The 26,500-nt window shown below is 49.5% G+C and overlaps 1 protein-coding gene across 3 annotated transcripts in view; it reads right to left on the reverse strand.

The window, feature by feature from the left end:
* Positions 1-26,500, reverse strand: part of znf536 (zinc finger protein 536) — a 204,046-nt gene that overhangs the window by 81,608 nt on the left and 95,938 nt on the right. For all 3 annotated transcript variants that reach the window (XM_085401500.1, XM_085402199.1, XM_085402670.1), the window contains one exon: positions 23,876-26,169. In XM_085401500.1, coding sequence (XP_085257626.1) covers positions 23,876-26,168 — 2,293 coding nt within the window. In that variant the 5' untranslated portion in view covers position 26,169. The remainder of the gene's footprint in view (positions 1-23,875; positions 26,170-26,500) is intronic.

The raw sequence follows: 26,500 nt of genomic DNA on the forward strand, positions 1-26,500 counted from the left end.
ATATTTATTAGTGAACACCCGCACTAAGACTGGAGTTGTGGAGGAGGAGGAGGAGGAAAAACGAGGAGAGGAGCGAGGACGGAGGAGAGATAGGTGGTAATGAAAGGCTGGCAGGGTGGAAGTGTGTTTGTCTGAAGCACTTCTGAATGATTTCTGATCTTCTGCTGCGACGGTGATTCCTCCAAAACTACTCAGACATGAAGGACGTGTATTCTAAAAAACCTGCAAGGAAGCAGGTGACTCCCGAGGGTGTTAAAAGGAGCCTTCTCCCCCCTGCTTTCTCTTTTTAACCCCCCCCCCCCAGCTGACAGAAGGTGGCTCTCTCCCTCAGTAAAGGCTATGCCTCTGCCCGGCTACGAGCAGAGGAACGGTGCCATAAGTTTCTCCCTGGCACTGGCCCACCTTTGTTTCCCCCCTACTCAAGTCTGTTTCAGGCTTCAAAGAGCATTGGAAAAAGACACACACACACACACACACACACACACACACAGAAATGTCTGAGGGAGCACTGATGTCTCACTAACTTTATCATTCTAGCAGGGTGATCATAGCCCCGTCGAGAGGCTGTGGATGATGCTTGAGGGTCTGTGAGTGTGTGTTTGTGTGTGTGTGTGTGTGTGTGTGTGTGTGTGTGTGTGTGTGTGTGTGTGTGTGTGTGTGTGTGTGTGTGTGTGCTGTCCACCACTGTCTGCATGCATGCATGAGAGCACAGAAGGCAGATGGGGACAGAGGTAGGTGTCTTTTAGGACAAGAAGACAAAAGCAGTTACTAATGTGTGTTTGTAGACACACACACACACTCCAACATGTGTGTGTGCGCGCGTTTGTGTGTGTAATGCTATAATAATCAGGGTGTATATTCATCATGCCCCCTCTCAGTCTGTGTTGGCAGGAAGTGGTGTGGTTACCATTAGTGAAGGATGACTAGGCTGCTGAGAAAGGAAAGGAATAAAGGAAAGGAAAAAGGGCAGAACGCACACGATGGTGAAAGAGCGATAAAAACAGAAATGAAAATAGCGGCAGAACAAAGCGGTTGAAATGGAAACAAGATGATTAGAAACAAGAGGGAAAACGGGAAGAAGAGGGGGAAGCTGGGAAGGCAGAGGAAGACAGGAAAGACCAGAAAACCAGAAGAGCGGCCACGGCGGGACATAAAAGCCGAGCAAAGACAAACGGAGAGCAAACGGAAAAAGAAAGCTGACGGTGCGAGCCCCTCTCCACCTCCCGCCACCTACGACAGCCACCCTGTTGCACGCGCTGTCTCTTTAACGCTGGATAAAGTAGAACTCCTCCCTAAGCCGCCATTGATTTCCTATTCATTCCCGAGCACGCTAAATCAACAGCGGGCACAATAGGCCAATCATCAAACTCAGTCGCAGCACTTCCATCCCACCCTCCATCCATCTGCCACTGGTCAGAGTCCATACTGTACACACACCGCAGCCATTAGTGGCGTTATTCTCCATCAATGAAAACGAATCAATTAGGCCTCATTAAGGATGCATATTAAGGTGGAGTAATTATCTGGTGAGGGATGTGCAGTGATCGATAGCTCGGGAGCATAAATGCGCACTTAAAGACATATATTACCACGAGGGACGAGCACTTTTAACAAGGTCTCTGTGGAAGAGCAGCGACGGCGGGTAAATTTGCTGCTCGCCGCGCACGCATGCGCCACGTGGACTAGAGCCCGGTCAGGCAGTAAATCCACAGACCAAGGACGCGTCCCTTTTTCCTCTTCTATGAACTTGTCGAGTGTCTCAGAAAATGAAATAAAAAGATTTACACACCTTGCCTTGTGTGCACGTGTGTGCGCGCGTGTGTGTGTGTGCGCGCGCGTGCGTGTGTGTGTGTGCGCGTGTGTGTGTGTGTGTGCGTGTGTGTGTGCGTGTGCGTGTACGTGTGTGCGTGTGTGTGTGTGTGTGTGTGTGACACAATGACCACGGAGAGAGACACACTTTAAGAATAAATGAGACAAAGGCCCAGTTTTCAAATGCTACAGGCCTGCACCCACAGGCTGCCCGCATACAAAGCACACACACATTTGCATGCACACAGTAACATGCATACACACACGCAATCCCATGCATAACGCCTATTAAAGAGCACGCTCTGTCCCAGTCGCATAATTTTAATTTGTTATGAAGGTCATTGACAGCAAGTAATAATCACCATTGGGGATCTAACAATTTGCCATTTCGGAACATTGAGGCACTGATGACTCAACTATTAATAGACTGAAGCAGCCCTCGCCCCCCTGCGTGCACCCCCTGTCCTCTTAAACGACTCAAATCTACTCCAGTGCATTGTTTTTACACTCATACCACCTTAAAAACAGATCCACCACCTGCGAAAGGACGACTTTTCTGACAAATTCCAGCCCTTGCTCAGCCGATGAAGAGTTAACACCCCCCTTCCCTTTTTTAACAAAAGAGACACAATGACGAGTTTTATTATAGACCAACTCATTTATTCTCTGCTCTAGCATCACCCGAGCCATTCAGACATATGCGTCTGGCATTTGTCGCCAAACAAATAAGTCCAAGCTTAAGCTATTTTTATCAAGAGCGAGAGCGTTTGTTCTTTTTAAGTGATCGTCAGTGTTTGGGGCGAACAGAACGGGAGCTGGAATCCTTTATCTTTCAGAGGCTCAACAACTCAAGACTAATTACAAATTAATCTGGATCTGGATATCTGCAATGAGAGAAGTCGTGGTGTGCTAAGAGGAGCTAGCTGTTTTATATTTATAGAGGGGAGCTGAACGGGCAGAGAGGCAGACGCGGGCCGGAGACGGAGGCGGCCAAAACCCAAAAGACAGAGTAGCGCGTAATTGCCAGCTTTTCTATATCTGAGCAGGATTGCAGACATTAATAATTGATGGTTAGCTTGATAGGACAGAAGTTTGTGGCGGAGGAAGTTTGGCGTCTCCGTCTGTCGAGGTCCCTCCTCGCTGCACGGAAGGTCGAGGGGGTTAATCGCCAGACTCGACGGCGCTGCCCGAACATGGCGAGGTCGCATCGACACCCTCTGACGTGTGTTTAACGGCACCGTGTCGTTTGCATCTCTGTGTTCAAAGGAACATTTTGGATCCATGAAACTGTTTCATGCACTGAAGCGTTAGTGACACGGTGCAGCCCGGCATCACACGGGAAGGTTCAAAAATATATTTAATAGAGGCACATCTGCTCTGCATCTGTCGCTCGTCTTCAGCTGATTGTTCCTCACGCAGCGACAGCTCACAACAACGCTTCAATCAGAAAACCCTCTGTGAGCAGCGCCTGGTGACAGTGGGGAGGAAGAACTCCCCTTTATCAGGAAGACGAAAATAAAAATGAAAAATGTTTTTTAATAAAAAGCCACCATCATGTTTCAGGTTTTCAAGTTTTCCATTTGGACGGACGGTGCTGCCCGCAAAGAACTGAAATATGTAAAGGAGCGCGCCACCAACCCGGCGGCCATCTTGAGCCCGCCTGTGACGGTGCTGAACGTGTCTGACGTGCTGTTTGCGTTTGTTTTTGTGTGTGTTTTATATTAAAGTTTTATGTGATTAAAAACAGAGCCGAGATCAGGGCGGGGCAGCAGGCGGGTGTACAGCACCGCTGCTGGCTCCACCTCCCACTCCATCCACTCGCCATTATTAGTCGAGAGGAAGAGATGAGCGATGTTTGCTCCAGCTCCATGTTACACACAGTAAAATTCAAATGTGTAATTTGTTTGTGGTTAATCCAAAAGCGTCTGTGCCTGCTCTTCAGTCACGACGATGTTTTTAATACTGAACTATAATTATTGCTGCCATCCATTAATTTCCAAACTGTTTTACTAAGAAGCTGAATAAAATAGTCAGCCATTATTATTATTACTGCCAAATTACCGTTATTTACCTGAACAGGAAGACCGGTGTTTGAATGTTCTGATCCGTCCAGCGTCGGCTCCATCTCAGGTACAAAGACGTGATTTCAGTTTGTGTGCTGAATAATCCTAACCACAGAAATGTAAACACATTTCTGACAGATTCTAACATTTTTGTGAAGCGGTCTAATAAACCTGCTGAGCGCTGTATATTACTCCAGAGGGCATGAATCAAAATCACAGGTCTACAGCTGCAGCAGGAGTCTAAGCTGCATGTCAGTGATGTGCCCACATTCTGAAAGGCAAAAGAAACTCCTGTGATCCTCCACAGAAAAGCTGCAGCTGCTGAAATCTCTGAACTCATCTGGGACCGGTCTATGTGCTGGACGCACGTTCTGCAGCCACACTGGGAGAAGTGACTTCCAGCCCTCGATCGCAGAATAACTGGAGGAATGTGTTGAACATCTGACTCGAGACGACGGTGGATGGTAGTTAACTTCCTGCTGGGGAAAGGGGCTTTGATTTGCTGCCTGGTAGCCAGGGTATGTCGCTCTCAATTACTCACTCTGTCTCTACGCTAGTGTACTCGGTACTCCCCCCGGCCCTACGGTAAGGACCTCTGGGCACCCTGACTGTCGTTTAACTGCTTGTGGCATGAGGCAGCTGAGGAAATGGGTCATTAAATCCAACGAACTACGGCCAGCCCCCCCAATGCCCCAGATCTGTTTTCAATCAGATAGCTTTCCTTCACAGGAGTGATGGAGAGAAGCCTCGCGCAGCGGCTCGAAGCAGACATTAGCGTCAGCGCAGCTCAACACTTCCCTCTCTATGCAACGGCATCCCCGCGGTATGCGACTCTGGAAAATCCTCACCTGGTCTTTAAGATGCACTCCCAGAGCTGAAATAAATCATGTCCACAGCAACATCTGTCAGTGACAGTGATAACTGCACTTACATAACACCTTTGCAAAAGGAGCAACAAATGCCCCCAATATACAAATATTTGACTTTGAGCTGGTTCAGACATGAATGCTGCGAGGACCATGAGGAACACCAGCCTGTTCTCATCCAAGGCCTCGTCACATGGTGCCACTGAGAGGTTGCGTCCTGTTTCACACACCTACAGTCTGAATAGAGAGCGCAGGGCGCTGTGCTTTCTCTACTCTGATTCGTTCAGTTTTGACTCGTTTTTACTTCTGCAGTCCGGAGCGTGAAAACTCAGCGTGCCAGTCTTGAAGCTGGAGCTTTCTTCTTTGGTTTATTACCTGTGATATGAAAGTCACACAGGTCCATGCTCTGCACCCGAGTGAACAAACCAGGCTGCTGAGTATTTACCTGCTGCCCCTCCGGACATCACGCTGAGCCGTCTGTCGACGGAAAAACTTTTATGATTTTTTCTAATAAGCTTCAGACCGTGAGGGTTCCCCGACCCTCCCCGACCCTCCAGATCACTAATCATCTATCCAGTATCGCTGCTGAAATCACGCTGCCAGATATTCTCCCCTCACTCAGTTTTTATCCCGACCTTCATCCCTTCCTCACTCTGGTCTGTTCGAGTGCTTCCACATTTCAAACACTCCACCCCAGGATCCGTCCGGAGGTGTCTAATAACTGCCTCGCAGCTCATCCGGGCACAGGTGACACGATAAACACCATTCTGCAGTAAAACCAAAAGTCTACCATGTTTCTTTTGGTTGATCCTCTCACTTCAGCGAACAGTAAGTAGAACTAGTGCGTTGTGGTTGTATTCCTCCACCGTCGGGGCGGTTTACCTCGCTGTCTGTCACCACAGGAAGTCAGGGCCTCTGCAGCTGTTGTCGCGGGTTACACAGGCGGAGGCCGCTGTCTTTAGTGATCGTTTGACGAGCGGGAAATATTCACTGTTTGGTGCAAACATCGTTTTTTCCTCTGACCTCTGAAACGGCAGTGAAGCCACGACATCGCAAACAGGCCGACACAGAGAAATCCAACGAAGCAGAGGCACGATCACATTTCATTCACCGGGATTTCCGGATGAACCGTTCCCACTGTTGTTTTTCACAGTTATTAACACCTCCAGCCACTAGGTGGCGCTGCTTAACGCCTCAATATAGACATTTCCTGGAGTCGGGGTAATAAAGTGAACTTTTTGAATAGAGAACTGACATTTTCCAAAAATGTACTTAAATCAAACCTGCAATTAAAAAATTAGCTCCTGAAGTTTGACGCGACTGGAAATTTGACCCATCCGTCCATGCAGCTTGGAGGAGCCCTGGGCAGATGGCCGCTCTGCCACCCCACAGGTGCACTACGCATGGAAAACTGTATTTAATAGGAATATCTTACAAATGAAACAGAAAGAAATGAGCCGGAGCTGCTGATGAGCCGGATGTGTGAAACTTTCCGGGACCGACTGATCTCATCTCCAGAGGAAAGGGCAGCCGTTTAGCAGGAAGGTAAATACTTCAAATGTTAGCCTGGGGAACATCTTCGATTTGTCCTTTAGGAAGATGCTAACGTGCGATACACCGTGCCCTCCCCCTCCTTCTCCCTTCTCATTCATCTGCCTCACAAACTCCTTCTCCTCCCTCCCTCTCACTGCAAAATGCAGGGCCAGCAATAAGAAAAAAATACTACGCACACTTGTTGCCCGGACTTTATCTCTGCATTATTCTCAGCGCTCCTTCCGTTCATTTCAGAGAATAAGATAAATGAACAACGTACATTTCGTGCACCTGTCCTCCTCTCCCCACCTTCCTCTTCCCCTAACGATAAGGGATTTCATTAACGTGAGAATGCTTGGGCTGAAAGAAACATAATTGCTTCAGTGTTGTTGTCCTCTCTGCCGCCGACGCCCTAATTTCCTCCTCGCCTTACTCTTGACTGTTAAGTGATCATTATATCAACACAGGGGATGGGCCAAGGGTAAAATATTGACAAACTGCGGTCATGCTCGTGCGAAACACGGAGGAGAGGTGCGCGTGCGTGCGCGGCGGAGGGCGACGAAGTATTAAAAATAAAAAATAAGGAGGGAGAGAGGACAGAGTGACAGCAGAGAGAGTGATATAATCAATGGAGAAAGATCACAGAGTCCTGTAATAATTTAAAAAGCCGGCCCAATCTGTCAGCCCCCCTCCCCCACCCCGCCGCCTCCCTGATGGATAACTGTATGTAAAAGATACATAATTTTTTGACTTGCCATTTACACAGCATTGCACCTGAAAGCCAAGCGGCATAATAGACAGTTTAAAATGTCAGGCAAGTAAGAGTAAGAGTAAGTAAGAGAGACAGGTCGGCCGGCAGAATCTTAATTAGAACAGCTCCATCTAATGGCAGCGTGTGTGCACGCGCACGTGCACACACGTGCACACAAACACGTGCACACACGGCTTCTTTGCTTTCTCTGCATCCACTGAAACGATTTCAGGGAAAAAACTGCGCACACACCCTCCAACATCAGCGCAATTAGCAAACCATTTCATTCCTACAGCTGACCAGTCGATGACCAAATCTACGGCGCCATGGCGGAGCATCACACCAGCGCTGGCGCTAGCCTGGAAAAGCATGTATAGGATTTACCTATCTATCCCTGAGCAGACCTGGCTGTTGAGCTGGAGCCAGCGCCACATGATTGTGTTAATTAATCTGCCATTGTGAGCACGGGGAACAGCTGCACGGGCTCTCGTGGCTGCGTTGTCAAAGCAAAACAATGCAATGTTAAGCTTCCCCCACTGAATCTTCCATTACAAAGGAGCCCCAACAACGGGGCTAAATTCATAAATCCACAGATCAATTTTTACCAGCACTAATGTCTGACCTTTAAAGTGAAAGAGGGATTTTTTTAACATGCTTCATTTGGGCTTGAAATACGGTCAGATATGTGATACCTAGGATGCGGGCCAAATACCCAGCCCCACCAGCGCACCCCTCCCTCCAGCCTGGAAAACAAACACAGTGAGAGAGAAAAGGATGGAGGGAGGCAGGAACCGGCAGCAGAGACAAACAGATGAGTGCGAGGAGTCACCAGCTGGGCACTGGTATTTTAAAACAAAACGTCTAACGCTGTTAGCGGGGCGCCATTGATCAGTGCGATGGGGTGTTAATTCAGACGGGCAGAGGGAGACAAAGCAGCTTTACAGGTTAATTCATCGTGAGACGCTCCTGACAGCATTTCCGCGTTTCCTCCTCCTTAGATGGTCCGCGCGCTCGTTCACGTAGAAGCAACACTGACCAGGGGATTCATAAATAAAATTAGGTAAACTGTGCTGCCACACAAATTATGTCTGCAATAACAGACTTTGCGAATAAATGGTTTAGCACCTCTAATCGAGTTCACAAAATGTTTCACTAGACAACCATTTCGCTGCATTCATTACAGCTTCGCTGAATTACAATTTTATTCGCGGCGTTTGTCTTTAATGTGGCAACCAGATTCGTCGTGGAAGCCTGGAAGAGAGGGAGGACGGCGTGCCCCCGTCGCACGCTCTCTACAGCGAATGGCACGGCCTCGGTGTGCGCTTGGCACTTGCAGAGAGATGGTGATGCACCCCGAAAAAATCATGGAGACGCCTGGCTCTCGCCCCGCTCTGCAGCCGAGCCCTTCTGTCTCACAGAAAGCCCTCCAGCAGCCCACTGAGCAGCGAGCGAGGCGTCGGGAGACGAGTCGTACGCGCCGAAACGCACTGATGTATCTGACAGAGCCTGTCAGGGACGCTATGTAAAGCAGGAGGTGGATGCGACTGATGCTTTCTTTCAGGTTGGAACAAAGGGGGGGAAAGCTTAGGGAAGCAATAAGTGGGAGCAGTGTAAATGGCAGATGAAGGAGGCACGACATTTCCCTCTCCCTGTGACACTGTCTCTCAATCTGCACCCTGCTCCGGTCTGCCAAACACCGAGTCAAATAGTGACACTGAATATAGCAGCGAATTCCAAATCTGCTGTTGAGTTGCCATATTCTCGATAGACTGCACAAATGTTCTTTTTTTTTTTTTTTTACAAGACTTTTTAATGCAGTCGGAAACGTGCGAGCGCCCGCCCACCCGCGCTGAAAGCGTACAGATGGGGAAGGGTGACACGGCGCTAACTCGCATCTCAAAAGTGACGCCGGCTGCAGCGTCTCACCTGTCCAACACGCTGGATTTCAGAAAGCCATCAGATGTTGCATTTACCGCAACGCTGAACAGTGGAGAGCCGAGTCCGATCGGAATCGGGAGGAGGGTTGCCGCTCTCGCTCTTGACAACTCAACAGGACACTCAGCTGAGCGGCAACGGGAGGAAGGTTGATATCTTGTCACTATATTCTCCCTCATGGCTTTGTTAGTATTTACAGCTAAAATGTTACCGAGTGTGTATCGAATTGGAAGAAGGACTGTTTTTCCTCCTGTGGTACTGTGCTGTCGGCTCCCTGATTGTTGGAGTATAAAAATAATCGTCATGGAAATAGATCTCATTGACAATGTGCCATGTTCACACTGTGAGCAGCTTGTGCCTTGTGAACATAATCCAGAAACGTCCTCCAAAAACTTTCCTCCACAAACTTTCAATCCCTCATCCTCGCTTTGCCCTTCTCTCCAAAAGATGAAAAAAGGCAGTGCCAGGAAGACAAAGGACCAAATCCCGTCTTGTCAAGAACCAGCAAAACAGGTAGAAACGTGAAGTAAGGGCTGGGCTCGAGGATCAGACTACGATGCTGAGCGGCAGGGAGGATTGACCGAAGCAGCTTTCCCAGCCTGGCCCTGAAAATCCACTCCTCATCACTGTGTCTAATAGGACAGAGCGCTGGCTCGGAGAGGACTGCGCCGGCACAATTACACCTTACCTGCGAGGCCTGCCAGGAGAGGTGGCATTTGGTCGATCCGCCCTCCCGGGAGGGCGTTTTGTGGCTTAGCCCTGACTTAGCCGCGTGTCTTAAGACGGGGGATAGGAAGGCTGGGGGGACCGTTGGGGAAAATGTGAGTGTCTGCGTGAAAGCCCGGGATAAACCTGTGCTCTCAGGAGGAGAGAATGGCTGGAGGCCCAGGGGTTAAATGTCTCCGGAAAGCCTCTGTGTCCTTGCGTAGTGCGTTTGTTGAAATTACAGAAAGTCTGCCTCGATGTCCTCGAAAGAAGTCGGCGCTCTGGAAAAAGCCGTCCTTCGGGCGAGGCCTTCTCAGTTATCGGGGCTCAGCGCCAATTTAGGGAGCTATCATGAGCTGCACCCATCAAACAAAAGAATCCCCAAAGGAGCTTTTCTTCTGTTAACCTCTCAACCAGCCGATCACCAACAAACCACCGAGGCTACGTTTTAGCCACATGCTAAACAAAAAGCTCAAAGATGTTCGAGTTTCAAAGAAATTCTCTGACAGGCTTTTCGGCCGTAAAGCTTTCATGCAAAACAGGTACAACTTCCATATAAACGAGCTGATGTGATCCGAGCTCAAACGAACCGCTGGAAGGCGCCGATTCCACTTCGTGCCTGTTTCAAAGTAGAGGTGCTTTCAGTAAATCTGTCAGTTCAAACGATGCTGCTTTATGTGGGTATTTATCATTTGTCTCCTTGTTTATAGTCTTTTGTTAAAAAGCAGCTGTAGTTCAGTATGTAGATTGCACCAGACATCCGCCCTCGTCGTTTTCTCTGAAATCTGTCACGAAACAGGCATTTTGGCCTCACGGTTCTTTGGTTTAAACTTTTCCTTTGGGCTTCATGTACCGGAGTAATTATAAAAGAGCGACCATCTGCCAACCACCGGCTGCTGGAGTAAAAATCTCTGATTGGCTGCAAACTCTTGCATACTGCTCGCCGAGCACTTTTACTTCTGCTGGTGAGTTATTGCAGACAAAGTAACCGAAGCAACGACTGATTTCACCCAGCGACTACTTGCCGAGTACACGTGTGACCGAGGCCCAAGAGAGCTGATCTAAGAGGTGATTAGCATGTGGCTAAAATGCAGCCTGCGCCCGAGGCGTTCACATGCATCTGGTGCCTGTTAGAAGGACTAAATGTGGTCGACAGTGGAAAGGTCAGGCTGCTGCAGAGACTGCAGCACAGCTCCTGTGATTAAACGTTTCGGCTAAAACCGTTTAGTCGTTTTCATCACAGCGAGCAGTCTTTCACTGTTAATGCACAATGTGACTTTATTCGGTTGTGCTCACACACACACACGCTGCTGTTTTTGAATCTAAGAAGACGTTTGTGTGACCTCTGCATCTGAATGCTTCAGTCTCTGCGTTGCATGCTGAGATTATTTGCACGAGCCTCTGAGGTGAGTTGAGGAAGAGATTTTCTTTGCACTTTTTATGGAATCTCATTGTCGTTTAGAGCCGTTTACACGTGTGGAAGACTGGCGGGTTCATGTCTGCAACGCTGCACGGCTGTATCTCAGTGAAATCATTCCTTTGAGAGCCCGTCCTTCCAGACCAGGTCTCATGAAGGCCTCCGTGTGCTTTATGCGCAGGAATCTGAGGCCTAATCCGGGTCTAAGAGCGAGTCCTTCTAAGATGCTCACACGGAGGTTTACGCGCCGACAGCGAGCGGATAAGAGAGACATTCGCTCGCTATAACCACCTTATCACGAGCATAAACATATGCTCGCTGCGCGGGACACTGGGCGACGGTAACTCGAGGGCAGAAAGAGAAAGGCGTGTTCGCGTAGGTAGAGACGATGAGACTTATGTTCGTTAGGAGAGCTGTAAATGAAAGCGAGGAAGGCATCTCATCAAGCACATGTTCCACACTCGGTCCATAAGGGAGCTCTACCTGGGGCTGTCGCATTTAGAAGGTGTTACTCTAATAAGACAACAGTCGCTTTTATTTACAACAAGCACGAGACGACATGAAAAATGCTTTAACACGTCTTCAGCTGCTGAAACAAACACCTTTATCCTGTAAACACAGCGTCTCACAAACGAGCTAAAGATACACGCAAATAACATATGCTGACACACACACACTGACACACACACACACACACACACACACACACACACACACACACACACTGACACACACACACACACACACTGACACACTGACACACACACACACACTGACACACACACACACACACACACACACACTGACACACACACACACACACACTGACACACACACACACACACACACACACACTGACACACACACACACACTGACACACACACACACACACACACACACACACACACACTGACACACACACACACTGACATAAACACACACACACACACACACACTGACATAAACACACACACACACACACACACTGACATAAACACACACACACACACACACACACACACACACACACACACACACACACACTGACACACACACACACTGACATAAACATACACACACACACACACACACACACACACACTGACATAAACATACACACACACACACACTGACACACACACACACACACACACTGACATAAACATACACACACACACACACTGACACACACACACACACACACACTGACATAAACATACACACACACACACACACACACACACACACACACACACACACACACACACACACACACACTGACACACACACGTCTGGTTTGCTATCCTTGTGGGGACAGGATTTGGTCCCCACCAGTATAGTAAGAACCTGTACACACACACACACACACACACACACACACACTGACATAAACATACACACACACACACACACACACACACACACACACACTGACATAAACATACACACACACACACACACACACACACACACACACACACGAGAGGTGTAAAGCGTCTAAATTGCAGTTGCATCTTGGAAAACAAACACTTTGTTTTGTTACCACGACAACTGAGATAATGTGATTCCTGCGGCAGTGTCGGCGCCGCTGCTCGCTGCTCTGCGCGACAGGCTTAAGAGTCGACGGCGGGCCGAGCGCGCCCAGATCGGGGCTGCGGCCCGGGGCGCGGCTCGGTGCAGACCGAAGCTGGTCGGGCGGCCCACGCTCGCACGTGCCACCCTGCGGAGAGAGATGAGCTGGGCGGGTCAGCTTTGTCTCAGCACCGGTCCCCTACTTCCTGTGCTGAAGCTTTGCCCGGAGAGTCACTCTGCTGGAGGATGTAAATGCGATCAGCCCCAACATGTGTGTTTAATATATCTATATCTGGACAAATAGCAATTTCATAATAGGCCCGTGTCCCGCTCCTGCCTCTTTCTCTCTTTGCTTTGCGTGGCGACAAAATGAATTCAGCTCTGAACCTAATTAATCCACAAAGGTTTCATGTCTTAATCCCCAAAGTCAAGGGGGTTATTGTCCTCACAAATGAGGTCAGTGTTCCTCCCAGTGGAAATAAGCGAAAGAAGGAGGAAAACACAGCGAGCGCAGGCAGCGAGCACCGACGCCTCTCTGCGCAGCCCTCCTGTTGAATCGGGCTGAGATACGGCGGCGCGAGGCCCCGCTCGCGGGGACCGGAGGTGCCGTGGAAGGGATGGTGAACATGGCACGACAAAAGAAGAGCAGAAAGAGACACGGAGGGAGCGGCGACAGCAGCGGGAGACAGAAAATTAGACGCCTGCCAATCTTCAGCGCGCAGACCTTTGAACCAGGTGGATAAGAGAGCCGCTTCTGATGCTAATTGTCACTGAGGCAAGTCACTGTCAAACTCTGAGGCGAAGAAGCTTCATCCAAGTGTGACAGGATGATAGCCATGATACAGCCCTCCGTCTGGTGGGATGACAAGGGGGGATGTGACACACATGGCCACACCATGCTGCCTGAAGCACAGTCACCACCAGCGGCCCACACAGGGTCCCCGAGGGGGACAAACCCGGGGAAAAGCGAGCGCGCCGGCCAAATGCTCGTCCGGCGTCCGCGCGCTCTGGGCACGCTGTGAGCCCCCGTCTCCGAGGACCACGTGGGAGAGCGCGGACACGTCCGCGGTCCACGTGTAGCCTAGTTTAGGCCATCCTGACGAGAGCTTTCCAAAGATCGAGGCTTGGCTGGAGGCGGGAGGGGCGGGGGTGTGGGCCGGGGTCGGCCAATAGCGGTCGTGTTGAAGAGAGGGTCGGCCAGGACGAATAAAGTCCAAGACGACACAATCAACAGCTTGCTGAAATCTGTTGCAGTCAAACGTCCGGCCAGTGGAGGGTGGGTGGAAGAGAGCGCAGAAGACTGTTTATCTTAAAGTGTGACAGGATGTCAGCGTCTGCGGCTGCTCCGCACGCCGCCGTGACTTCACCAAAGTTTGTTGGCGAGGCTTTCCCCCACAAACGGCTTGCTGCTGGACGTGGCGAGAAAGAAGAGCAAACAGAGCTGCACGCGCTCATTTCCGACTCGTGCGTGACTGCTGGGAGAAGAAGTTGGTGCTGTCGCCCCAGTTTGAAATATGAGTTTAAACTGACAAAGCGAATTAAAATGTGTAAACGCCACAGTTCTGACGCTGATTTGAAAATCGGCTATCAGAGTTGGTGTTTGTTGATTTTTAACAACTCGAGGGTTATTACATTTCCACAGCGTGACAATTAAAAACCCCTCAATCATCATGGCGGCAGCTCCGTGTAACTGAGAGGAGAGACGACGGAGCGGTCAGAGCCACGGTCACGTGAGGCCTCACCTGCGCATTTCCCACGCTGCGTTTAAGTGCAAATGACGTGTGCGAGGGTCAGGAAGGAAGGGGTTACTGATTCTGTGCCCCCGCCCCTCGCTCTGCCGCCTGCATGCTTCCCCTTCATCTCAGAGGATAGAGGAGAAAAAGATTTAAAAGGACTGGAAAAAAGCTCAATTGTTTATTGATTTTATAATAGGCTTAGCGCAAGAGAAATAAAGCGGGGGGCTGGTGGGGCAGCGTGGTCAACCGGAGGCGATGGCGTGACAAACACACGGCTTACGCCGGCGCAGGTAACGGGGGCTCCAAATGCCGGGATACTGGCCCGAGCACCTCTTTCTCCGTGTCCCCAAACGCCCGCTCGTGGTATTGTTATCGCGATTTTAAACCAGTGTAGACATAATCGCTCCCCTCGCAAACAGGGCACGACCCCGGCGCTCGGGGAGGGGAGGGGGCGGGGTGTTTGCAGGAGGACGAGGTGTGACTGGCGACACAAATCAGAGAGAAAGGAGTGAATCTGAGATGTTAGTAAGTTCATGGAAAAGGCTGCGAGTGCCAGAGCATGCACAGCAGTGTGTGTGTGTAGGTCTGATATATGGATGATAACACTAATTAGCTCATTTTGTTTGGGGCACAACACTCATTAAAAACCCAGTGGGGCCATTAAAGTTACCATCCCTCCAAACCATCGCTGCCACCGTATCCATCTCAGCTGATATCTTGGCTCTCTGCTTTAATGGCCTCTGCTTCAGGTTGTTGGGTTGAGCAAAGATTTGTGGGACTTGGACCCCCCCCCCCCTCGATCCAAATCTCCTGATTTCTATTTAAATCTCTCTCTGCTGCTCCGCCTCACGTCACTCTCTCTGTATATACATCACTCGCTGCTGCATGCTTCCTCCTCGCACACTCAAAGCTGTTTTCTGCAGCTGGGGAGGGATTCGCACTTCCCCGTCCCGGCGAGGCAGGGGCGACGGTTGTTTCCAAGCTTTACACAGCGATGTCACTGTAATACCAACAAACCTCGTCGTGATTCAGTGTGGCTTGTTACGCCATAAGGCACGTGTTACTCTGCAGCCGGAGAGACTGGAGGCGGAGGCCTGCCAGGATTAGACGAGCAGGTGTAGCATCCCGCTAACAGACAGCACAAAGCCACATTCGAGCCCATTCTCTTGGGCCGAGCCATGCTAACGCTAACAGCTCCTCCTGCACTGAAAGGAGGGTTCGAGCCTATCCGGTGCGCACGTCGGTGTCACAGAGCAGCGTGTAACGGGCATTCATGCTGTGACGAGGTCGAGTTCAAAAATGTAACCAGGATATAAGAAAATAACACAAAAGGAGGCTAAATAAAAGCTCACACAGCAGTCACCTCAGCGTGCTCTATACCGTCAGCAATGCAGAGAAGCCCAACAATCAGACGACTCCCTGAGAGCAAGCACTTTGGTGACAGTGGGAAAGAAAAACTCCCTTTGAACAGGAAGAAACCTCCGGCAGAACCAGGTTCGGTTTCACCTGCTGGATGTATGAATCCACTGAAAGTAGTCCCACTGCTGCTTCCTGTTGATGGAGTAATGGTGCCTTAAAGCTACGCCGCTCCTTAAAGCGGCGGCTACTACAGAAAACTATTTTTTAAAGAATTAATATTCCTGTCCTGCCTTTGTGCGATTGTTTTTTTCTTACATCAGCGTGAGCCAGCGTGCTCGGGGCCACTGGGCCGGGTTGGTTTTTCCACGAGTGTTTCCTGCAACAATAAACCCAGAGTGCCAGGTCACATCCCCGCCGCCGCCGAAAGGCAACGCTCTGAAAATATCCTCGGTCTCAGGTCTGGATATTAAGAGTGTTGATTAGATATATGAGTTTGCCATTTGCCCACGGAGCGTGGAGTGTCTCTGACAGAACCGGGGACCATATGGCTGGTGAGAGATTTCCCCCCTCTCTTCCTCTTCGCGCAGCCTGACAGCTGGATGGCTGCTAACTGGGGACGAGGAAGCTTGGCAGCTGCAGCTGAGAGCAACGCTTTGATGCCGCTCACCCTTTTTCACTCTCACTCTTTCTCTTCTTCTCCTCCTCCTCTCTTTTTGCAGCACACACACACACAGAGGATAGCTAACGCAGTGTTAACTATGCAAACTTTCTACAGGTTGGAGGACGGAGATAACCGACAGGTGGGACTGACCGCAGAGCAGGTATCCCTCCACCAACCTTCATTTATTCTTTTTTTAATTCTCTTACATTCATTTTTTTTAGCTGTTTAAATTAACAAAAGTTTAGAAGAGTTTATTAAATCATAAGATCCTCACAGGTGTGGAGCGCTCTTAACCCAGATTTTTTTTCCTGCTCTGGTGTAAATCTGCAAAGACGTCGGTGCGAGGGGAGCTCTGAGGGGAGGGAGAGCAGCCGTGGGTGGGTGGTGGAGGAAGTGGGGGGGGGGGGGTTACAGTAGGGTGGAGGAAGAAGGGGAGGGTGAATAGGCCTCTGGGAACACATTAGGATGTACGAGTGGAAAGCAGAAACAAGTGAGAGATTTTTGATTTCCTTCCTTCTCTGCAGTTTTTTTGTTTTCGTACTTTTGTACAAAGGCGTCTTTCATCATTTTTCTTAAAAACAAAACAGAAAGACGCCGTTGGATGTTTAGATGCAGATACCTGGATGCTTTGTGCAGAATGAAAGAGAAGCCGGTTCTTTTGAATCAACCTGCAGCGGCGGGCAGGTGTTTCTCTTTGGTTTTCTCGGTTTTAATCTGAAATCGGCGCCGTGTTTCTTCCACTCTGAGGTCACGAAAAAATGCACGTTTTTGCATTTGGGACGGAGGTCAAGGCGACGGGAGAAAATGAAGCGCTTTATTCCTGAAAAGCTCGCTCAGGTTTCTTCAATCTTATGTCACCGAGCTGTTTTCCCCCCGCGCTCCCTCTCGTGTTCGCACTCCTCGTCCTCGCCCCCCTCCCCTCCCTCCTCTTGTTGAAGGCCCCCTGTTGCTGCCTCGCTACCAACCAGCCCCGAACACGGCGCAGGCCGGGCGGAGGCGGGGGTGCGGGGTGGAAGAGGGAGGGGAAAGATGATGTATAAGAGCGAGGGGGGAAAAGGAGAGAGGAGAGCAGAGTTTGGCTGGAGCCAAGAGGAGAGCAGCTGGGCACGGCTAACAGGGAATGATAATGACCTCAGAAATCTGCTGTTCGCTCCACAACAATAGGGTGCTCAGTCGCCTGGAAAATTGTGTTCATCAGCTAGCTCTGCTCACTTACTAATTGACATTGCCAAATATTTTAAGAACAATTGGAATGTGGCAGGGGGAGAGGACGGAAAAAACCCAGCTCAGAGATCTTAATCCCTGGACTTAATTCCTCTCTCTCACTTTTGGCTCCTCGCTCGTTTCCCTGCCTCGCTCTCCTCTTCACGATGACGAGATAGCAACAGCTAAGGGAAAAAAGAACATTTTTCATGTAGCCTTCTGCTCTCATGTCAGCGCCCTGATGCTGACACAAAAGGCTTTTTATGTGACCTGTCACTGGGGTTAAGAGGAGGAGATTGAGAGGGGAGGGGGAGGAAGACGAGGAGGGGCGGGAAAAATTAGAGAATGATGAAGCGAGGGAGGAACGGGAAAGAAATAAAAAGATCCCGGCATCGCAAGGCCGGCGCAGGTCGTTTGCGCTCAAACCGGCAACGCCATCGTCCGCCGCCGTCATTTGCATTCCCCGACCGAGAGAGCCCTGCCTCATTTCACAGGAATCCCGCATTGACGGAGTCAGACAGCTGTCACCAGACGGGGAGAAAAGGAACTTGGCGTTCACCCTCAGCCGCCCCCCATCCCGCCGTTAAGCACACACATACACAATCCAAGAGAGAAACTTTTAGCCAGTGTCGCCGCGCCCGGAGGAGGAGGAGGGAGCGCTTATTTAGCGGGGATCTGTGCATTTGTATGTGCATCTTAATGCTGAGACTAAGTAAACACGCTCCACCGGCAGCACAAGTTGTGACTGTGATGTTAATTTATGTCTTTGTTGCTTCCTTTTCTTCTTCTTCTCTCCTCTTTTTAAGGCGTCCTCCTCCTGCTGCACTGGTGGAGTAGAGAGCGCCGTTTGTGAGTCAGCTCCTCGGTCGCCGCTCACTTTTAGCAGTGACACCGGAGAAGATAGCTTGTTGATGTATTAAGAATATTAATATGCAAACAGTCTACCTGACAGTGTAAGGCAGCCTTCTGTTGTGGAAAGATAAATATTATGTTTTAATTATAAAAACATAAAACAGAAATGGGGAAGACAGAGGGTGTGTGTGTGTGTGTGCAGAGGTAAGCTGTGTTCTGGCACAGATTTGGAGTTGAAACGAGTGGATGGCATAATGTGCCGCTGTTTACCGAGGACTGTGATGCCCTGTCATCTCCCCCTCTGTCATTTTTTCATCTCCTCTCCTTCGGCATCGCCGTCCCGGCTTCGTAACCGAGCGGGGAATCCTAACGTGATCATTAAGACATAAAACGGGCCGATAAATGTTTCATAAGGACGAGGCTAGACGCCGATAGCCACCCAGGAATGCCGAGGAGCCTCCGTCGTTGGAATACGACTGAAATTTGTCTTAAAAAAGGCCCGGGCTAATTCCTGCCGTGGTAATATTTACAAATTGAGTCTGAGAGACGGGGTAGGGCAGAGAGGCAGAGAGCAGGAGAAAAGGAAGAAAGAAATCAAATGAGAAAGAAGAACAGAGAAATAAATTGGCCTTTTATATTGTGCAAGCGTGTACAAAAATACTAAGTCTGCATTTATCCGAGACATGTCAATCAGAGCAGCACACTGACAATTAGTGCGTTTGAATAGAACTTTTATCATTTAGCAGACACCAGAGTCCTGACCTACTGTACAAAAATACAGCTCAGGGAATGAATGTGCCTGTAACACAATGACTGTCTATTTAAGTTTGGTGACACATAAAAAATACAGATATGACAGGCCAGACTTCTTCAAATGAGCGGGGGGCAGAAAGCTCAGGTTTTGTAACCACGACTTCTCTGATTATAGAGCGAAGAAGAATAGTGCGAGGAGCGGATGTCAATTACAAAGACAAAGTCATCCGCACAGGCGAAGGAACGGGGGAAAGAGCCGTAATTCATTATTTTTTAATGCGCATACTTTTACACACATATATTATCTTTCACCGAGGGCTGGCCTCGATTCAAAGCGCCTGTTTTTAACGATTCTGCGTGCAGGGCCAGATTACTCCACAGAGGGTGCCAAACCCGATCCCCGAATCCACCAGCACCACCCTGCCGACACCTGCCGGCCAAATGAGGTGAGGAGGAGTTCACCTTTACTGTGCCGGTGCTCCTCGCAGTCGCCGCGACGTCTGTTTACGTTACACAAGCGAGGAAAACCAGCTAATAAAAAACAGGGAGGCCTGACTGTAATTTACCAGCGCCAGAGGGAACCAGCTGCTCGCAGTTTGTATCATTCGTGCATTTTTACTTTCTTTGGTTTTCAGTTTCAGTTCGAGGGCAGACGCGTCGAGTTTCACTGTAAACACGTCACGTTTGACTTTAGACCTCACGTCGCTGCTTCACTGACACTGGAGGGAAAATAGGACTTCACAGTAAACAGACGGCAGCTCGTGTCGTGTTTTTATTCTTTATTTTTAATTCTTTATTTATTTGTACGCTGTCAGTTAATCCTTCACAAACTGACAAGCGCATCTTCAGCTCTGGCAGCAACACTGAGCATGCTCAGTCCAGGCTTCACGACTGCTTCCAAACCCAAGTGTGCAGTCGTGATGACAGCAAATGCATCGTTCTTTATTTTAGGGGGTCACATGGTGCAGTTTGCTCGCCCCGACACCATGTTTTACAGAAAACTGGGGAAATTTGAAATAGTTTTCGAGTTTTGTCGCAAAGGCAGCTGAAGATGACGGACAGCGTACGCGGTCAGAACACCCGAGGACCTGGAGCTCGATCTCCATGGAAGTCAGCGAAGGAGACATTCCTCTCTAATGTCAGCTAGCTACATCCACAGTGGTCTGGATCTTGTTCAGCTCGACTTTATTCCTGTTTTAATGGCACAGTAATTACACTCTAACAGTTTGTCTGCACGTGTAATTACGCCCCCATTGTACTGTCGCAATTAGATGAATATCCACGCTTTATAACCTAAGGCGTCAAGTTGGCAAATCCAATTTCAATTTGTATGGAGCGAGCATTTTGCCTGCTTGTTTGAGCCGTGGTAAGACCAGGGATATGCCGGCTAATCCCTGCCATGTTAAAACGCAAGGAAGAAAATGAAGACGCGGGGGATTCTCCAGAGAGCGAGAAGGAGAAAGAAAGAGCCAGAGGGAGCATGCACGGTGCTTTTAGAGCCAGGAGCTGGGTTTCAGGGTAGCGGGATGGTTGCAGAGGACTCGTGCAGCTTTAGGCCTTACAAGCACGCAGCAAAGCCAATTTTCTACGCATTCAGCGACGCCATCGTGCAACGCCGGTTTATTTGTGTGGAAGAGAGGGGAGAAAGAGGAGGCAGCGGTGCCTTCGTGGCACCGGGTCCTCGTGGCAGCGCTACCTGTTGCTGAGGCTTCCTAACGTGATTACTGCACGCCGTTTCCTCCCCACACAGCAAACAATACGGGGAAGTCGGCGCGAGGATAACCAAACAAAAAAGTGTAAAAAAAAGGATGGTGATGGGCATATATGTAATTACCTCTTTGTTTCTTTCAAAAATATTCAATAAGGAAGATGCTCAAGGTGTGCCGCAGAGCTGCGTTTAATAAGGAAGGTCTTTAAAGGACATCTCTGACAAAGGCTTTTGTTTTTCTGCTCTTTTTCTTCCACACTGCACGCACTGCTTTTAAACAAGTGCCGTCTCAAAGACAAAAGTGCCAGAGCTGACCTTCTTTCACAGTTGAGATGTTATTGTTGATTACTATAATTTAAGTTTAACTCTAAATTGCTGCGGGTAGGTGGCGGGGTAGAAGGCGAGCACGCACACATGCTCGCAGGTACACGCCGACAGAGAATCACGAGCTCTGCTTTTCAAACCTCAGATATTAACACAATGGTACAGTACGGCATCCTGTTCACTCTTCGAGAGTGATATGTGCACACACGCAACAAAGCAACCCCGCACACACGCATGCAGCGGAGAAGCATGACACCTTTCTCCACATGAGACTCAGACACATTTTTCTCACACATCAAAGCTTCTAATTTGAGAGTCCCCGAGCTCCAAACGTGATTCATATTGTGTAAGTTGTGAACAACGACGAGTCAAGTTTGCTGCTCCTTCTTATTAAAAAACAGGAAGTGGCAAAAGAGGCTCTGTTAAAGCACTTTCAATGTCAAGTCTGTTTCCTTCTCAATTTCACATAAAAACTCCATCCGTCCACATCACAGTCTGCGTACTTCCTCTGCACGGCTTCAAACCCGGCCGTGCTGCGCTGCGACTGAGCGGCGCACACGCAGCAACGCGCACTATTTTAATTTGTTTTTCTACGTACGTTTCTGTCTTTAATCCTCCAAAGGTGGTGCCCCCAGGGCCAGATTTAACCACTCATCTAAATCTAATGCGACCCTTTGTTCTCCGCTACCATTTGGCGGTAAATACGGCGAGTTTTATTATTTGAATTTGTGCATTTATTCATTTTGCGTACAGTACCTCTGAAGTTGCTGAAATGCCACAAGCTGTACTCGTCAGATTCAAAGTGCTCCAGTCAAAAGAGACGCAGGGACGGAGAGAGAGGGGGAGAAACTTCCAGCATTAAAATTCAGAAGATAATTACATCCGCTACACCCCCACCCTGTTGAGAAGTGTTATGTTTAATAGTCTCTATAAAGAAAATAGGTTTTTATCTCACTCTCATTTTCATTAATTCCTAATTGGGGTGGGGGGTTGTCTGTTATTATTTCTTAGATTAAAATAAACATAGCCTGTCCCATGTTCAAACCCATCACACTACACGGGCACGATAAGGACTTCATGCCTCTGTGAATAAATAAACAATTTCGTCTCCACTGGTGGAATTAAGTTGCTTACAGCCTTAAGCTAAGCCACTCTGATTTATATTTATATATATTTATATTTTCTCTCAAAAGACTTAAAAGCACATCCTTGCTTGTGCAAATGAAGCTCGCTAATGTTTTTGACCTGCTTTATATGTATATCTTTAATTAGTGTCTTGTTTAGCTTAAACCGACTGATTATCGCGTATTCGTGACCTAATTACTGCACGCGCTTCTTAACGCCAGCGTAGCGCCCTGAGGAGCAACCAAAAGTTACCTTTAAAAACTTGTGTAATCATTAGCAATGAGCCTCCCTTAATCCCACTAAACATACACTTATCTAGCCCCGGCCGGCCTGCGTTGGCTGGGTGGGGGAAGGGGAGGGGTTCGCTCATCTCCGCCGTGTTTATTAAAGACATTTATTAATCGCTGTGCTTAAGACGAGCTCGTCCCCGCACTCCCGGGAAACAGACTGCTAACCCGCAAACGGGCACGATGGCGTTCTCTGGAGTCTTAATGGCAGAAACAACAGAGCAAAGCTGACTCTATGTGCCGCGTGCACCGCTAGTTCAATGAAAGTCAAACAGTGAGCAGCGGCCCAGCGTTAACACAGACTGTACACAAAGATGGACGTAGCATCCTGCTTTGCCTTCTAACACTCTGAGGGGGGCGACTCCTCTGGGGCCTGCTCAGGTGCTTATTTCACAAACTACGGTCACGGTGAGTGTCGACTTAGTTTCTCAGTCAACGATGAGAACACACTTTGCTTTGCTATTCATCAGCTGTTTTTATATATAAAAACATGTACCCATCATGTAAAGCAGGGGTGTCAAACTCAAATACACAGTGGGCCAAAATTCGAAACTGGAACAAAGTCGCGGCCTGACGTTAATATTTATTGAAATATATTTATTCCTCCAGATATAAGAATGAATCTTTTGGACTCAAACACGTTTTGCTGAAAAACTGAATATGGAACAAGCAAAGCTTAATACTAAACAATATATATATTAGCTGTATAATACCAGTAGGCCAGCTCTGACAGTAATTTGGTATGGCTTCATGGGCCAAGTGTAATTAGGCTGCGGGCCAAACGTGGCCCGCGGGCCAGAGTTTGACACCTATGATGTAAAGCATCAAAGATTAGGTTAACGATAGCTTAAAGGTTAAGATTAGGTAAGCAAACAGAGCATCCCATGTGGTCTCAGAGGGAACTACACCCTCTGCATAAGTTTGAGACTGGAGGCACGAACAGGTCGTGTTGTATGTGACTCTGCATCTCTTCTCAACGTTTTTTTACATTTGATCCGCCTTAAAAAACCCAAAGCAAACATCACTCGAGGTCTTCTTCCTTTAATAAAAGCTGAGGATCACTGCTGTTTATGTGTTTAAAAGATTTGACTAGAACAGAAATCAAATTTCACGGAAAGGCGGATCACAGGAAAAGATCTACATCACTTTCTCTGGTAGACATGGAGGACGCTCGCTCCACTGCCTTCTAGTTGATTCAGTAAGTAGTTCTCCTACCTGAAGATGGTGAGGAGGGATGGGGGCTGTCGTCCTGGATGCTTCCTGTCTGGGAATGTCCCCCGCCAACGCCACTCTCCTCTGTCACATTGGATGAACCGGGAGTGGTGGAGCGGCTGATGGACTGGGACTCGGGGTCACTGGCCGATCCACGGCGTTCATCCAGTCCTTGCTGAAGTGCCTCGTCAATGCCTCGCCTGTCTTTACCGTGGATTCGCGAGTGGACGACCATTTGATGGTAGGTTCTGAAGACACGTCCGCAGTCTGGGCACTCTGAAGGCTTCTCCTTCAGGCCGGACAGGCCGGAGAGGCTGTAGTCAATGTTTGGGCTTCCCAAGCCAGCCAGGGCTCCAGGAGCCTCAGCACTACCGTGGTGGGACATGAGATCACGGTGACCGTCAAAGCCTCTTCCATCCTCCTTCATGGACATCACTGCTCCACTGGAAGCCTTGGATCCCTGCAGGGCCTCGGAGAGCTGCTTCTGCTTGGAGCTATCACCGGAAGCAATCAAGGAGTAGTCTTGTTTCTCCTTTGAGAAGGAAGCCAAGGAGCCCGCACCAGCCATCTCATCTTCCTGCCCCGGAGTTATATGGTGCTGCTGCTGCTGATCCTTGGGCATGAAAGCCCTGTCCATAGCCATTCCACGAGCCATTATCTGCCAGGCTTGGTAGCTATTGATCGAGTCCATCTCTGCCACCTTTGCAGCCGCCTGGAGGCGCTCCATGCAGCTCGACTTGAGCGGTGGAACGAGGTTGAGACAGCCAAGGAGTGAGCGCTTCTCGTTTTCACCTAGCCCGTGGCCTATTGCACCTGCCATAGGTCCAAGCAGCTTTCCTAACATCTCCTTTTCCTTCATGGCTATCCCCGCTTTAGCCAACATCTGGTGCTGCTCGCTGAGGCCCTGCTTGTCTGGTGAAAGGAAGCCTCCCTGAAGACAGGAGATGTAGCGGGAATAAAGGTTGGCATGGGCTTCCTGAGCCAGATTGCTCATGCTGTTGACAGCGGCCATGTCCTGCTCACTGGGCTGGGGTGGCTTGTTCTTGATGGCCAGCTTGTTCAGATGCACCTTCATGTGGTTCTTGAGGAACCAGGGTTCCTTAAAGCGACGGCCACAGATTTGGCAGCAGTGTTCAAAGGACTCCTTGTGCTTTCTCATGTGGCCCTTGAGGAACCAGGCTTGGCTGAACACCTGGCCGCAGACCTCGCAGCGAAACTCGGTGGCCATCTGCATGCCCCCGGAGCCACCAGAACCCTGGCCCTGCGTGTTCTCAGCTGTGATGTGGGCCTTCTCCACATGGCTTATCAGCTCTTCTTCGTGGGAGGCGGCGAACTCGCACAGAGTGCATTTGTAGGGCTTGTGGAGAATGCGGATGTGACGGTCCAGCTCCTCGCGCTTCTTGAACTTCCCTTTGCAGAAGGTGCAGCGGAAGCCCACAGTAGGGTTCAGAGACTGGTCGTCCTGAGCGCCGGCCGGCTTGGGTGAGGAAGACGGCTGAGAAACTGTGTCTGGAGTGGCGAGCCCGGAGGAATGGGTGGGGGCGCAGGTTGACCCTAACTGCTGTTGATGGGTGTTTGAGCTGCTGTTGGGGCCCAGATGTGGCGTCTGAGCGGTCTGGAGGAGACTGCCACTCCCTCTCATCTGCTTGTCTCTCAGGATGGCCCTCTCCTCGAGCTCGTGCAGCAGCCGGTTCTCTTCTCGAACTCGGCCACGGCCTTTTCCCAGGTTCCCCAGTTTGTGGGTGCGGAGATGGATCTTCAGGTTGCCCTTTTGAGCCGCTCTGTGGTCACAGTAGGGGCACTTGAATGGCTTCTCTCCCGTGTGTGTGCGCATGTGCAGAGACAGGATGCTGTTGAAACGGAAGCGCTTGCCACACAGTGGGCACGGGTACTTCCTGTTCTTGCGAGCATCGTCTTCGATATCATTCATCTGGGACATGATGCCCAAGTTCTGCCCATTGAGAAACTGCTGCAGGTCGACACGCCCGTTTAACCCACTCAGTGCCCCTGCGTCTATGTCTCGATTGAGCTGATTGGCTAGTAGAGCCATCTGGCTGCTGATTGGTTGACTGGCCAGGGCTGCGTGGTGTGTCTTCTCATCCAACGGCGTGGCCGCCTTCTCTTCGGGAATCTGCTGTGGGCGGTGCAGGTCGGGAAAGGCGTGTCCTAACTGGGCAGTGAGCTGGTGAAGCTTTTGACTGATTGGGTAACGGCCGTTTAGAACAGCATTGCTCAGGTGGGCTTCAGCGTCAGGCACTACTGACGATACACCAAGACATAAACTAGAGTCCTCCATCCTGAAGAAACAGAAAAATAAAAACGTATTAGAAACATTTTTGACGTATTTTAATATTTTACAGACATTCAACGATAGTGTGTGGGCGTTCATCCAACCACGTGTCTGGAAATGTGGATGCCAGTTGTGTCATATTTCAGGTGTATGTACACGTTATCAACAAGTAATGCTCTAAACACTCAGTTTTTCTGCTCTTGGATCTCTGTGATGTCATAGAGACACAGGATCAGATAAAAAAGGATTTTTGTTTTGAACTGAAAATCATGTAAAGACACTCCAAGGATGAGTGTGGGGCTGGAGAGGAGCAGGATAGGTGCCCTAGTGAAATAAAA

The sequence above is a fragment of the Rhamphochromis longiceps genome, linkage group LG1 (assembly GCF_057381845.1).
Source record: "Rhamphochromis longiceps isolate RC_006_pf linkage group LG1, R_longiceps_female_GT1.1, whole genome shotgun sequence".
NCBI classification, from domain to species: Eukaryota; Metazoa; Chordata; class Actinopteri; order Cichliformes; family Cichlidae; genus Rhamphochromis; species Rhamphochromis longiceps.